This window comes from Paramisgurnus dabryanus, chromosome 18 (genome assembly GCF_030506205.2).
Source record: "Paramisgurnus dabryanus chromosome 18, PD_genome_1.1, whole genome shotgun sequence".
NCBI lineage: Eukaryota > Metazoa > Chordata > Actinopteri > Cypriniformes > Cobitidae > Paramisgurnus > Paramisgurnus dabryanus.
This window is the reverse complement of record NC_133354.1, coordinates 176,595-191,295: the sequence shown is the minus strand read 5'-3', so window position 1 is coordinate 191,295 and position 14,701 is coordinate 176,595. Positions and strand designations below refer to the sequence as shown.

The following is a 14,701-nucleotide window of genomic DNA, read 5'->3' as shown; positions in this document are numbered from 1 at the left end:
TTTGAGCATGATCAGATTTGTTGTTGTAAATGGTAATCCAAAATTTTTTTTTATCGAAACATAAAAACTAAATTTAATACATCTGATATGGTAATACAAAATATAAAAAAACAATAAAATGTTTTACAAGCATTCACTCAGCTTTTTACCGTATGTGCAGGTGGTTCATATGAGTAGTAAGATTATTATTACTATTACTGTTTACTATTACATCTCTCCAGTGATATATGGCATCTTGAGGCCACTTGCAGTGTGTAATGATACTCAACAAAATCATGTGTGTTGGAAAAACCTGTCACATTCATTTGATATCTCTGGTGTAAGAATCACATATAGGAAAGTGTTAGTTAATCTGTTTATTCATTGGGTAATGGTAGTGGTAGTCCACTGATTCATGAACTCAAGCTGGAAGAACAAAATCTATTTTGGTTTTTGCTGAATGTTTTTTTGTCACACGTTGTGAAACATTTTTTCATGCACCGTTCTATTTTATTTTTACCTATGAGGTTTGAATATAAGAATTAATCTATGTTAGTAATGTTATCATAACCATGTATTAATAGTTCACAAAAAATGAGAGTTAATGATTCCAAACAGAACTTTATTTTTGCGTGTACTGCCCCTTTAAGAAAATTGGTGCAATTTTATCCTTTATAAAGTTTTTTGCCTTTGTTAATCTTAAGTTAAATTAATGTAAATATACAATTTCTGGGTCGATGCCTCTACTCGCTTCATATGAGACTACTATCTCTAAACCCATTAATTAGCATTATTTATGCTTATTACATTTATAAACTTATGCGTCCCGGACACCAATAATTTAACAATTCATTAAAGATTAATTACTTTCTGGCCATCTGGAATTTCTGTATGAAAATTTGAGTGATTTTATTAAGTTTTACTGCCTACCGTGACTATATATTACTTAGTGTAGTTTGTTTTTTGCATCTGATGGACATTTGGACCACAAAATGTGTGGTTTGTGATGTCAGACTTAATTAAAGCTCTTTTTTCTCAAATTTTTCAGTGACATGCTCACAGTGATCCCGAGAAGGCGAGATCACAGCTGAGAGGGTCAACATGGCCACTCCGGACTATCTGGTGCTCTTGGAGACAGATGCAGGTGATGCATCAACCCGGGATGACCAACACGACAATAAACCAGCACCTGATCATCTCACATCAGAATGTGCAGGACCAAACCCAGTTCAATGCCAGGAAGGCATTGTGGAGATCCGTGCTCCTAACATTCAAGAGGACAGAGGCACTAAGAGTGCATCAGATTTAATACACCTCTCTGTTCACAATGCACGGTTAGAAGTCACTAGAATTAATCCAGATAATGATGACATCAGTCATGATCTACTACATCAAACATCTCAAAGTTTTAGAGAAGCAAACACATTTCTTCACTCTCATTTGCCAGCATTATCAGAACAGCACAAGTTTGCAGAACATGACGTCACTTTAAACATATCTGCGAGTTATCAGATGTCGAATGATATAGAACATCCACTAGTAAATACTGCTTTGGACATAATGAATACACCAGTAAACATCTCAACAGTCTTAACACATGCCTCTTCAGTATTAGATCCTTTGGAGATGCTAAACAATGTGTCGGAAACAGCTGATGGACCGGACAATAACAACAGCGCCATTCTGACTCTAAATAAAACCTCAGAAGATAAACTTGTTTACCCAACTGTTGATTCTCGCACCAGTTTTGCCATGAATGTAAAACCTGGCGAATGCAGTAACGATCAACCAGTAGATGAATCGAACACTGTTTCTTTGATGACGGAGATTGCTCCAAAAGATGAAAGCGAGGGTGTCAGCTTAAAGTTCACAGGGATAAAACGTGACGGCGAGGTGTGCAATGAGACGTGGCTGGACGCTTGCCAGTTCCTGGCAGGTGAAGAGAACGGTGGTGCTATTTTTGACAAGTGCCGTCGTTCTCTCTCTTCCAGCCCCCCCGAGGCCGAACCAGACTACACAAAAGCCTCGTGTGTCCTCAACAGGGACAACATTTCAATTGACCAGCAAGCTGAGAACTGGGATCTGTTTCCATCTGTCGAGAGATGGTCATCTACGGACAGCTGGGCTAGTGCACTTTCAGATTGGTTTCAGACAGTTAGCACCTATACAGAAGATTCTTTCACTGGCACCAACACTTTGAGTGCCGACTCAAAGCTCGGGATGGCGATCCAAGACACCGCTGTGGAGCAGAGGACAAGCCCAGATATTACAAACCTCGGTGGACAGACATGTATGTCCCTGAAACCAGCAAATGATGAAGCCCTGGAAAAAGAAGTGGTAAAAAAGGGAAACGATGATTCTTTTCGATCAAATTCAGACAGACAGACAAATGTGATTGTGGAGGATGAAGTTAATTTGCCACAGCCTCTTATTGAGAGTGTTTCTCACGTACCAGAGATGAAAACCGTACTGGATGCTTTAAATGTAGAAATGACCCCCAGGTCTCCTGAAAATGAGTTTGATGTTAAACAATGTGGAAGTCAGCACATCTCTGGAGAGCTTTGGAGTGCAAAGGTGAGATGACGGGCATGTCTGTATGACTAACTCTGCTGTTTTGGCCGAATGTTTATAAGGTCTTTGAATTGAGGTACAAGGGGTTCAGTATTGTTTTGGTAGTAACTGTACTGAATTAATAACATATTGAGATTATTGCTTTGGTGGAATATAATAGTAGAGTTATAGTGTATATGGTGATACCATAATGAGTGATTTCCATATTCTCTCTCTCTCTCTCTCTCTCTCTCTCTCTCTCTCTCTCTCTCTCTCTCTCTCTCTCTCTCTCTCTCTCTCTCTCTCTCTCTCTCTCTCTCTCTCTCTCTCACACACACACATGCTTTACTATATTTGTGATCAAATAGACTACAGTTGTTTTATAACAAGCATGATAGTAATTGAAAAATATATATAATACTTTTCCTGTAGCTTAGTGGTAGCACTGCATAATCTATGCAAAAGGTCATGGGTTCGATCATAATTGAATATTCAAAAATTAATAATAAATGCATACATTACCATTCAGTTAAAAAATGGCCAAAAATATATATTTTGAAATAAAATTACAATAATGTATTTTTCACCAATATATTTTTTGTATATTTAAAAAAATATATTTTAAAAATAAATATATTTTAAAGCATTGATGTTCACATCACATGGCCAAAAATATATTTTGAAATAAAATTACAATAATGTATTTTTCACCAATATATTTTTTGTATATTTTAAAAAATATATTTTAAAAATAAATATACTATATACATGTGATGTGAACATGAATGCTTTAAAATATATTTATTTTTAAAATATATTTTTTAAAATATACAACAAATATAGTGGTGAAAAATACATTATTGTAATTTTATTTCAAAATATATTTTTGGCCATGTGATGTGAACATCAATGCTTTAAAATATAAGTATAAAATGTATAAGTATGTATAAAATTATAAGTATATTTTTGCAGTAAAAAATATATTTAATCTTTTCACAGTTATGTTTAGTTCTTCCAATGCGATGTGAACATAAATGCTTTAAAATATATTTATTTTTAAAATATTCAAAAGATATTTTGGTTAAAAATACATTATTGTAAACATATTTCAAAATATATATATTTGGCCATTTTTTGTATATTTTGAAATATAATAAAATGATATTTAAAATATATTGTTTTATTTTGTCATATGTTTAACTGAGACTAAACTGGATGGTAATGTATGCATTTTCATTCACTATTATATATATATATATATATTTAATTAAGCTTTTCTTTTTACTAAATGTATTTAGTATATATTTAAAACATATTTTTGGCCAAATAAATATTTTTATCTGAAGGCATAGGTTTAAATGTTTGAAGTTACATTTGTCAACAAACATGTAATCAGCTCAACATAATAATTAAGAAAAATACATTAATAATAGAGTAAAAAGAAGTATTAATATAATAAGAGCCTAGATGTATTCTTACTGTTTACAAAGTAAAAAGGGGTACTAATGAATATATACGAAAATATAACCATTTTTATTTATTTTTAATTTTCTGTTGTCACAAAATAATTCTCCAAGTTTTATCTTCATAGTTACTTCATAGTTAAGATGAGTTTACTATTATTTTAAAATATGACCCAGTCTGTGAAAACCTAGCTACAGTCATTTTTTTTGTGATTTTTACATAAAATCATCTTACATAATGTTAAGTATAAAATATAACCCTATATACCTTGCTAACTTATAAACATAAATACAGACATGTCAATCAGTCAACATTAAAGTAAAATCAATGATTGAAATCAAACGTTTGCTCCAAATCTCATTATTAGATTTTAAGACTTTTCAAAGTAAAAAATAAAAATAAATGAATAAATAAGTGACCCCTTTAAATGGTAGTGTTTATGACAGACAGCTGTGACTGCTGGAGTAATGTGAGGTGAAGGGAAAAATACAGATAAACAGAAATGGAGACTAATTATAGAGAGTGGAGGATGATAATAGCCCAAAGAGCAAAAGAGGAACTGGAGAGGTGGGCACGAGCACAGCTGAGGGCCAGAAATACGACCCTTCACTCACAAACTCACACTGTACCATAGTTCATCCAATCCCACAGTCCTATGAGTCAAATGAAGAGCTCTTATTGGTTCGCATATGTGACACAGCGGCTGTGATCACTATAATAGAGATGATCCCTCACTGACAACTGCAGGTGACTTTAGCCTTTAGTCTGAACGCATAATGGTTTTTGGAGTAGGGTGACCATCACCTCAGTGAGGTATGTAAACATAGCCAGATTGCACAAAGATAGGACTGAGTTTGGTTTGCTTATGCTTTATCATACGTTTTTTTATATCTCTTTCGTGTCTACTGTACATTGCTGTCGTCTTCTTTAAGATATGGAAGATTTCTTTCTGTTATTAATTTTTTAGTCGGAGGGAGATGCACTGGTTTCCCACCTTGGGTTGGACATTGAAAGCGGTTCTGTTGCGCAGAGGATCTCAGCTAACACCAGCGACAAGAATCTTACGGCTGGGTGTGTGAGTGGCGAGGCACGTCACAGATCCGACGCTGATTTTCACACATGTTCCTCTCATTCCAATGATCATGTGTCTTTCTTGAAACACACACAAGGTGTGGAGACAGATGAGAAGTCTATATCATGTTCCTTCATTGAGGGTTCAAACATTGTGGACTTTACTGTGAAGCCAAAAGAGAGAAGAGATACAGTTACAGAGTTTATTATGCCATTTGACCCACTTGGTACTGGAAATAATTTTCTCCATCATGGTGTATTTAAAGAAGACATTGCACACGTTGGTGTAGACGTTCCTATCCAAGGGATTTTTAATGATGAAATCTGCCATAAGCCATCTATCAAAAACAGTCGTAACTCAAATGATAGTCATGATTCTTCTAAAGGCCGCTTCCCAGACCACTCTTCATCTTGTGAAGATTCAGATGGGATAAAGGACTCTAAGAGAAACCAATGTGACATCATCACTAAAGAGCTTTCAAACTTCATTTTACTAACGGGAGAGCATTTTATGGTGTCTAAGACAAACCACATTGCATATGTCAGTCTAGACTTGCATGAACCCGGAGATTTGAATCATGTGTTTTTTTCGAACCATGTGAATTCTCAAAGGCAAAATTGCAGTGCCGCACAAGTGAAAAAAGACAAAATGCCTCACAAAACCTCATCGGATGGCAAAGGTCGCTCAAAGCATAAGGAGATATCGGCTGACCAGCAGCATGGGATTCATACATCAAAACATCAAGAGAAACCACCATCCCAAGAGAAAAGTCAAGTCAACTCAGAAGAAGCAGGTTGTGGGGGTCGGGAAGTTACTGAAGTTGTTGTCAGAGCGGAGAAAATAACTCCTAAAACCCAGGGGAAGAAGAAGAAGAAGCACGCACACAATGGGACAGCAAAACATGAGACTGATCCACCCGCTGAAGTAAGAAACAGAACCGTTCAGAAGAATGCTAATAGCAAAGTTGAAAACATTGAAGCGAAGGTGGCTTCAAATGGTCTAGCATCTCATCTTTCCACCAAGGTGGACACTGCCAACAAAAACAGCACACAGAAACCAATGTCAGTGAGACCCAAAGTAGGGCCAAACTGTACCATTGTTGCCAAGATGGACACGGACACAAGTCAGAAAACTATTCCTGTTAAAGCGAAAGCAGAAACAAGTGGAAATACTGTGGCAAAGATTGACATGTCCAACACGGACATGAGTCAGAAAACCATCCTTGTAAAACATATCAAAGATAAAAGTCAAAATAATGTGACCAAGATGGACACCTCCAACACGGACACAAGTCAGAAAACCATACTTGTAAAACCTATAGAAGATAAAAGTCGAAATAATGTGGCCAAGATGGACACGTCCAAAATGGACACCAGTCAGAAAACCATGCCTGTTAAGCCTATTGAAGATAAAAGTCGAAGTAATGTGGCTAAGATGGACACGTCCAACACAGGCACAAGTCAGAAAACTATCCCTTATAAACCGAAAGCAGAACCAAGTGGAAATAAAATGGCAAAGATGGACACGTCCAACACAGACATGACTCAGAAATCCATCCTTGTTAAACATATAGAAGATAAAAGTCTAAATAATGTGACCAAGATGGACACGTCCAAAATGGACACCAGTCAAAAAACCATGCCTGTTAAGCCTATTGAAGATAAAAGTCAAAATAATGTTGCCAAAGTGGTACAACTCAACAAAGACACCAGTGAGAAAACCATCCCTATCAAATCTATAGTGGACATAAGTGCAACTAATGTAGCCAAGTTGGACCCCATTCAGAAAGCCATCCCTGTTAAATCTTTAAGAGATAAAAGTGGAACTACTGTGGCCAAGAAGGGCACGTCCAATATGGACACCAATCAGAAAACCATCCCTGTTAAATCTAAAGCAGACACGAGTGGAAATAATGTGGCTAAGTTGGAAAACAAGACATGTAGTTCAGAACCACAGAGCACATGTTTATCTGGCACGATAAATGATGACATCAAGCGTAGGCGAATCGCAAACGACCAGTCAGGAACAATCCTGATGAAGATTAGACCTCAACTGCCCGCAATCTTTCGCCAAGCAAGAAAGGATGAAGATGTTACCCGAAGACCATACAGTGAAGTTGCCAAGCAGAAGACTCCAACACCAAAAGAAGGTTAACAAAATAATGCAAACATTAATTATTGACCATATTGATAGTTGCCTACAGATCATAACAGGTTCTGTATTATTTTTAATAGTTGTGGTTCCTCATGTACAATCGGAGATCCAGGTTGATCCCGTCCCTGCTGAACCTCAAAACATCTCACTGTGGTGCCGGTTTAACCAAGTTCCACCTGATGCTACTATTAAGTGGACTAAGGAAGGAACAGTATTGACAGAGAACAAGAAAGGGTGAGGAATGTTAGGACTGTTAGGATATTGGCCCTGTCCCAAATGGCGCACTTCAAGTGGACTTTCCGTCTCGTGTCCTTAAATTGCGTGTGCTTGTTTAGTGTACGAGTCCGTTTAGTGTTCTCATCAGCGACTCCTGATGCAGTCTTTGGCAAAGCCCGCACTGCAACAGGCTTCACGCCCTTTACCAACCCAGAAGTCCTTGCGAAAGGGCAATCAGACCAGTCAGACGACGGAAGGGAGGAGTTAACACTAATGGGCAACTCTCTTCCTATTTACGCCTCCGGTGCGCCCTTGTGGACTCGCATCAAGGGTCCCTAAGGTCTGCACTACATCAAAGTGTGGACTCTGAGGAAGTCCACAAGTCCGGAATGTGCCATTTGGGACAGGGCCAAAATGTATTACCCAATGCACTACATCAAACATTCAGTCTTAAAAATGAAGGTGCTTAAAAGGTTCTTCAAAGCGGTGCATAGAAGAATCATTTTTGGTTCTCTATTTGGTTCCAGCATTTATTCCAAGGTTCTTAAAAGAATCTTTCTTACCAATTTATAGTCTGTGGAAACTTTCTTCACAACAAAGACATCTTTGGTAAAATATGAAGACTCATCAAATGTTAGGGGTTCTTTAGAGACATACAGCAAAATATTTCTTCTGTGGCATCATGTAGCACCTATATTTTGGATAAGAGGAGTGTTGGATAAGAGGATATATTTAAATGACTTTGTCCACTTGGTGGAGCTCGGCTCTTATCTGAGCTGTTGTGGATTTTGGCAAAGATCAGACTTAACATCAGTACACTGGTGATTCAGGCATGATTTGAAGTGGGAGCATGTTGAACCTTTTACATAACAGTGTGATTCATTGCCACTAAACGCTGACTCTGTCACAGATACACCCTTGCTCTTACTGTTTTGCAAGCTTCTGCATATATATTTATGATTAAGATGCATTAAGCGAACACCGAATTTTGTTGGTAAAGCTCAGGGTTCGATCCCCAATGATCAAATGTACATCTTATAATCCACTTTAAGTCACTTTGGATAAGATTTTTTGTAATTGTAATGTCTTGTGTATATTAAAGTTCAGTGAAATACTTTTTGTTTTTCTGCAGTGAAGGGGACGATGAGCGATTTACATTGACCATTCTGAAGGCCTGCAGTAAAGACCTTGGACTGTACAAATGTACCCTGAGTACCTCCAACATCTCCGTGTCCACATCAGAGTATCACCTCACGTCTGAGGGTACGTCAGACACACACACATCGAGCCAAGCTGTCCATTAATAACACTATAAATTCAGATTTTTCATTAGCTAATGCATTGCACTCTATGACTAAGCAGAAGTGTAAGATTTAGGTGACATTTTGAAACATTAACAGAATTATAGTTTGAGACCGAGTGAATCACTTCTCAAGGCTTTAGAAAATTTGGTATGTTTGATCATAAAAACAAAGATGGAAAAGATGTTTAAAGTCTAAAAATGCTGGGTTGTTTGTTTGAACCCATGGTGGAGTCAAATATGGACGTTTCATACGTTAATTTATACCCAACAGTTGGGTCTGTCCATATTTTACAAACAACCCAGCATTTTAGGCAGGTCTAGCTGTGTATTTCATGTAATTTAGGGGTAAACAGAATTTGCCTTTTCCTTCACAATGTGGCTGGGCAAACAGTCCCCATCATACACTGCAAAAATGACTTTCTTACTTAGTATTTTTGTCTTGTTTTCAGTAGAAATATCTAAAAATTCTTAAATTAAGATATTTTTCTTTATGAGCAAAATGACCTTAGAAAATAAGTCTGGTTTATAGACAAAACATTTACAATTTAAGTGAATTTGTGCTTAAAACAAGTAAAATTATCTGCTAATGGGTTGAGAAGAAATATATAAAAAAAATCTCAACCCATTGGCAGATAATTTTGCTTGTTTTAAACACAAATTCATTTAAATTGTATAGTTTTTGTCTAAAAACTTGATTTATTTTCTTAGGTCATTTTGCTCATCATGAAAATACATCTTGATTTAAGAATTTTTAGATATTTGTACTGAAAACATGACAAAAATACTAAGTAAGATTATTAAAGTAAAAATATAATGAGAAAATAATGCAGAAGGATTAAATATACACTACACATTGACTCAAATGTCTTCATTTATTACAGTTCTTATGGAACTTGTCATCCCAAGTCACGATCAACCAGGTAAACAGCTTTCAATTAAGTCCTTTTTAATCTTTGCATTTTTTAAACATAAGTCTTTGTTATAAGAACTTGACATGAACCAATACATCATAATTTCACATGACAACTTGACATTACCAAGACAATTTAACTTAAACATGATAAAGCAAATTAATTATCAAACTTAAGAAACTATCTATAGCTTTAAAGGAATAGTCTACTCATTTTCAATATTAAACTATGTTATTACCTTAACTAAGAAGAGTTGATACATCCCTCTATCATTTGTGTGCGTGCACGTAAGCGCTGGAGCGCGCTGCGAAACTTCGATAGCATTTAGCTTAGCCCCATTCATTCAATGGTACCACTCAGAGATAAAGTTAGAAGTGACCAAACACATCAACGTTTTTCCTATTTAAGACGAGTAGTTATACGACCAAGTTTGGTGGTACCAAATAAAACGTAGCGCTTTTCTAAGCGGATTTAAAAGAGGAACTATATTGTATGGCGGAACAGCACTTTTGGGAGTACTTCAACTCGCCTGAAAAGTCCGCTCCCCTTCTCCCTCTCATAATGGGAGAGGGAGGGTGTTACTGCGCCGAGTCGAAGTACTCCCAAAAGTGCTATTACGCCATACAGTATAGTTCCTCTTTTAAATCCGCTTAGAAAAGCGCTACGTTTTATTTTGTACCACCAAACTTGCTTGTATAACTACTCGTCTTAAATAGGAAAAACGTTGATGTGTTTGGTCACTTCTTACTTTATCTCTGAGTGGTACCATTGAATGAATGGGGCTAAGCTAAATGCTATCAAAGTGTCGCAGCGCGCTCCAGCGCTTACGTGCATGCAGACAGATGATAGAGAGATGTATCAACAATTCTTAGTTAAGGTAATAACATAGTTTAATATTGAAAATGAGTAGACTATTCCTTTAATTTCTATATGCACACTGCAAAAAATGACTTTAAAAAAAAATTCTTAGTATTTTTGTCTTGTTTTCAGTAAAAATATAAAAAAATTCTTAAATAATGCTTTTTCTTGATGAGCAAAGGAACCAAGAAAATAAATCTAATTTTTAGACCAAAAATATCAAATTTAAGTGAATTTGTGCATAAAACAAGCAAAAAAAATCTGCCAATGGGGTAAGCAAAAAAATCTTGAAAATTTTTCTTAAACACTAAATTCAAGAAAAAAATCAAGAAAAATTTGCTTAACCCATTGGCAGTTTTTTTGTTTGTTTTATGAATGTGATATTTTTGGTCTATAAACTAGACTTATTTTCTTGGGTCGTTTTGTTTATCAAGAAAAAGCATCTTAATTCAAGAATGTTTAGATATTTTTACTGAAAACAAGACAAAAATTTTTCTTGAAAATAATTTTTTGCACTGCCTCATTGTAGTTGAGGTCAAGAGAAATATTCAAGTTGTTTAATAACAGTGACATGAATGAGTATTAACACTGACATTTGACAATTACATTTTTATGACAAATTGTATCACTGGTAAAAAGTGGTCAGAAAAATATTCATGACACAATTATAATGGCCTCATGAGAGCCAATGTCATGTGGTTGGTTTTGACAGTTTGAGTCTGTATAAACAACATTATATACAGTTATGTATATTAACCCATAAAGCTAGGTAGTTTCTTAAGTTTGATCATTAATTTGCTATTTCATGTTTATGACAGATTTATGACAAGTTATGATGTATTTGTTTGAGATGTCTTTGTTATTACAACTTGACATAAACCAAGTCATATTTTCATAAAAAATGACATAATTGAGCGAATGTCATTTATTGTAATGACAGTTGTCATAATTGTGCATAAAATCTTCTTCATGTTCATGATTATGACGGTGTCATGTCAGTCTTACATACACCCCTTTAAGTAAAGTGTTTTAAACCCATTGGTTGGATTCATATTTTACTCAATCATGGTTGACACAACCCAGGATTTCTCAGTGTACTGTTCACTGAAAGCAGAATAGATAATATACAAAAGTGTCATAGATCACAAACTGCTGTAAAAAATAATAGCTACACACTTAGTACTAAAAATCCCCAATTATTTATCTCCCAGCCGAGCCCAGGATTGTGCAAGGAGATGAAGAAAACATCCAGTGTAGCCCGCTTCTGTTTAAAGAAGATTTCCTGTCGGATCAGTACTTTGGGGAAAATCAGCCTGCGAGTATTGTAACAGAGAAGCTCCATTTTGGTGAAGGAATGCACCGGAAAGCCTTCAGAACAACTCTGAGAGCAAGCAAGCTGCCACGCTTCAACCCCGGCCATCCCTGCGTCCTGAAAGTCCACAATTCCATTGGCTACGGGACCAAAAGCAATGACGAGCTTGTACAGAGGAACTACAGCCTAGCTGTGGAGGTGGGAATGTTGAATGTTGTCAGCGTTGAAGCTTAAAACACAAAGGAAATTCTGACTTTGCCTTTAATTTCAGGAATGTCATGTGCAGAATACTGCCAGGGAATATATAAAAGCGTATCATAGTGTGGCAAAGTCTGCAGAATCATTCGGAGAGGTGCCAGAGTAAGTATGCCAGATCTTTAGTGTTTCTGTATGATAGAAATAAAATATAAATCTCTAAACATTACTGATGGCTTTTTCCAGACAACAGAAAACATTGACATCCATAAAATTCAGTGTTAAAAATGTATTGTAAAAATACATGTTGATTTCCCAGGATCATCCCTATTTATCTGGTTCACCGGCCATCCAATGAGATCCCTTACGCCACCCTTGAAGAGGAGCTGCTGGGAGATTTTGTGAAGTATTCAGTGAAGGATGGGAAGGAGATCAACCTGATCCGCAAGGACTCGGAGGCGGGACAGAAATGCTGTGCGTTTCAGCATTGGGTTTACACTCAGACCGAAGGAAACCTGCTCGTCACGGATATGCAGGGTAAATAACACTTCCACGTCACCAAACATTACTTATGGGGTTGTGTAGCTGTGAAAGCTGTAGGTTTGAAGCCCACCATGAGTGATCCATGAGCTGTGCCTGTAATTTGGGGCAATACTAAAGTATTCCTGTAGCTCAGTTGGTTTTGCATTTGCACTGCAAAGGTCAGGGGTTCGACTCCCAGGAAAGATGCATACAGATAAAATATAATTTGTAAATTAAGAAGTTGCCTTGAATGAAAGCATCTGCTAACCCAAATATCAATTTGACGTCAAATACACACAGGGTAAGAAGGTACAAAAGTACCTAAAAGATGCATATTGGTACCTAAAAGGTACATATCTGTACCAAACTTTTATATCTTTTTTTCTGAAAGTATATTAGTCAAGACTTGATGTTTAAAACATAATTTTAAACGTCAATTTCCAATTGGTAATTGGGTGAAAATTGTAAATCCAAATTTTGTCTTGTGTGAACGCCCCCCTGAATCTGCTTTTAAAGGGGACATATCATGAAAATCTGACTTTTTCCATGTTTAAGTTATATAATTGGGTCCCCAGTGTTTCTATCAACCTAGAAAATGTGATAATGCACAACCCAGTAACTTAGTTTTGATAAACCATTCTCTGCAAGCATGTGAAAAAATAGCTCATTTAAATTTGGCTCCCCTTGTGATGTCAGAAGGGGATGACACCAACCCTTAATCTGCACTCTCTGCTCACACCTACAAAGTGGCAATTTTTAACATGTTATAATATATTATCCATATGGTATTTTAAGCTAAAACTTCATATATGTACTCTGGGGACATCAACAATTTATTTAACATCTTAAAACTGATTTTGCCCATATTTTTCTTTTTCTCAGGTGTTGGTATGAAGCTGACAGATGTTGGCATTGCCACCTGTAAGAAAGGGTAGGTTATGATTTGACTGCTATATCATATTTTAATATAGTCAATAATGAAATTATAAAACACATTAATTATCTTTTGTATTTTTCCAGCTATAAAGGATTCCGAGGGAATTGTGCCACATCCTTCATTGACCAGTTTAAAGCATTGCACCAGTGTAACAAATACTGTGAATTATTAGGCTTGAAGTCGCTACAACCCAAGCCGAAGCAGACTGTTCAACCTAAACCAAAAGCACAACCTGGACCCAAGAAAAATCCATTTGGCTCCGTGCTGAAAGGCAAATCCTGATCAGAGGCAACCCTGAACATTTGCTTTCTGGGTAAATTGAGTTAAAAGACACATTAGGACTTTGCTCAGGGACAAATATGTTTCTGAGATTTCACTTTAAACCTATGAATGAGATGATATTCATCTGTAAAGAAATCAGAGAAGATGATGTTTTGTTGAAAATGTTATTATATTCTGAAAGAGATCTTTGCTTATTTTTATAATTTATTTTCTTTCTTTCTTTTTTTCTTTCTTTCTTTCTTTCTTTCTTTCTTTCTTTCTTTCTTTCTTTCTTTCTTTCAATAACAAAAATTATTTTGTTATAACTAGCCTTAAACAGATTTTGTAATTGATTTAAAAATAGAGTGTGTTATTTAAATTTTTCAATCATTTTGTATGTTAAAATATAATTTTTATTGTGTCATCTTTTGACAGATTTTTGACGTTATTTAAATATCTTTATAGCTGCCTGCTGGTGTTTGTAAGATAAAGATGATAGTTTATATACTGTAATAGCAAAGAACAGGAAATTCTTGTTAATGATGGCCCATTGTCATGTGCAATTAAAGTACTTAAAGCGGTGGTATCCTGGACAGGGTGTAGATTAGCCACTGCAAAAAATGATTTTCAAGAAAAATTTCTTAGTACTTTTGTCTTGTTTTCAGTAAAAGTATCTAAAAATGATTAAATTAAAATGCTTTTTCTTGATGAGCAAAACAACCCAAGAAAATAAATCTAGTTTTTAGACCAAAAATATCAAATTTAAGTGATTTTGTGCATAAAACAAGCAAAAAAAATCTGCCAATGGGGTAAGCAAAAAAATCTTGAACATTTTTCTTAAACACTTAATTCAAGAAAAAGTCAAGAAAAATTTGCTTATCCCACTGGCAGATTATTATTTTTTTTTTTGCTTATTATATGCACAAAATCACTTAAATTTGATATTTTTGGTCTAAAAACTAGACTT

At 35.6% G+C, this 14,701-nt stretch overlaps 1 protein-coding gene across 1 annotated transcript; it reads left to right on the top strand.

The window, feature by feature from the left end:
• The first annotated feature begins 1,080 nt into the window (after window positions 1–1,080).
• alpk2 (alpha-kinase 2) lies at window positions 1,081–14,007 on the top strand. The gene is made up of 10 exons (XM_065243547.2): window positions 1,081–2,553; window positions 4,961–7,214; window positions 7,300–7,453; window positions 8,568–8,698; window positions 9,620–9,658; window positions 11,719–12,017; window positions 12,091–12,179; window positions 12,334–12,551; window positions 13,419–13,467; window positions 13,557–14,007. Exons 1-10 carry the CDS (start codon window positions 1,081–1,083, stop codon window positions 13,753–13,755), a joined length of 4,905 nt encoding a protein of 1,634 aa, XP_065099619.2. The 3' UTR covers window positions 13,756–14,007.
• Window positions 14,008–14,701: the final 694 nt, after the last annotated feature.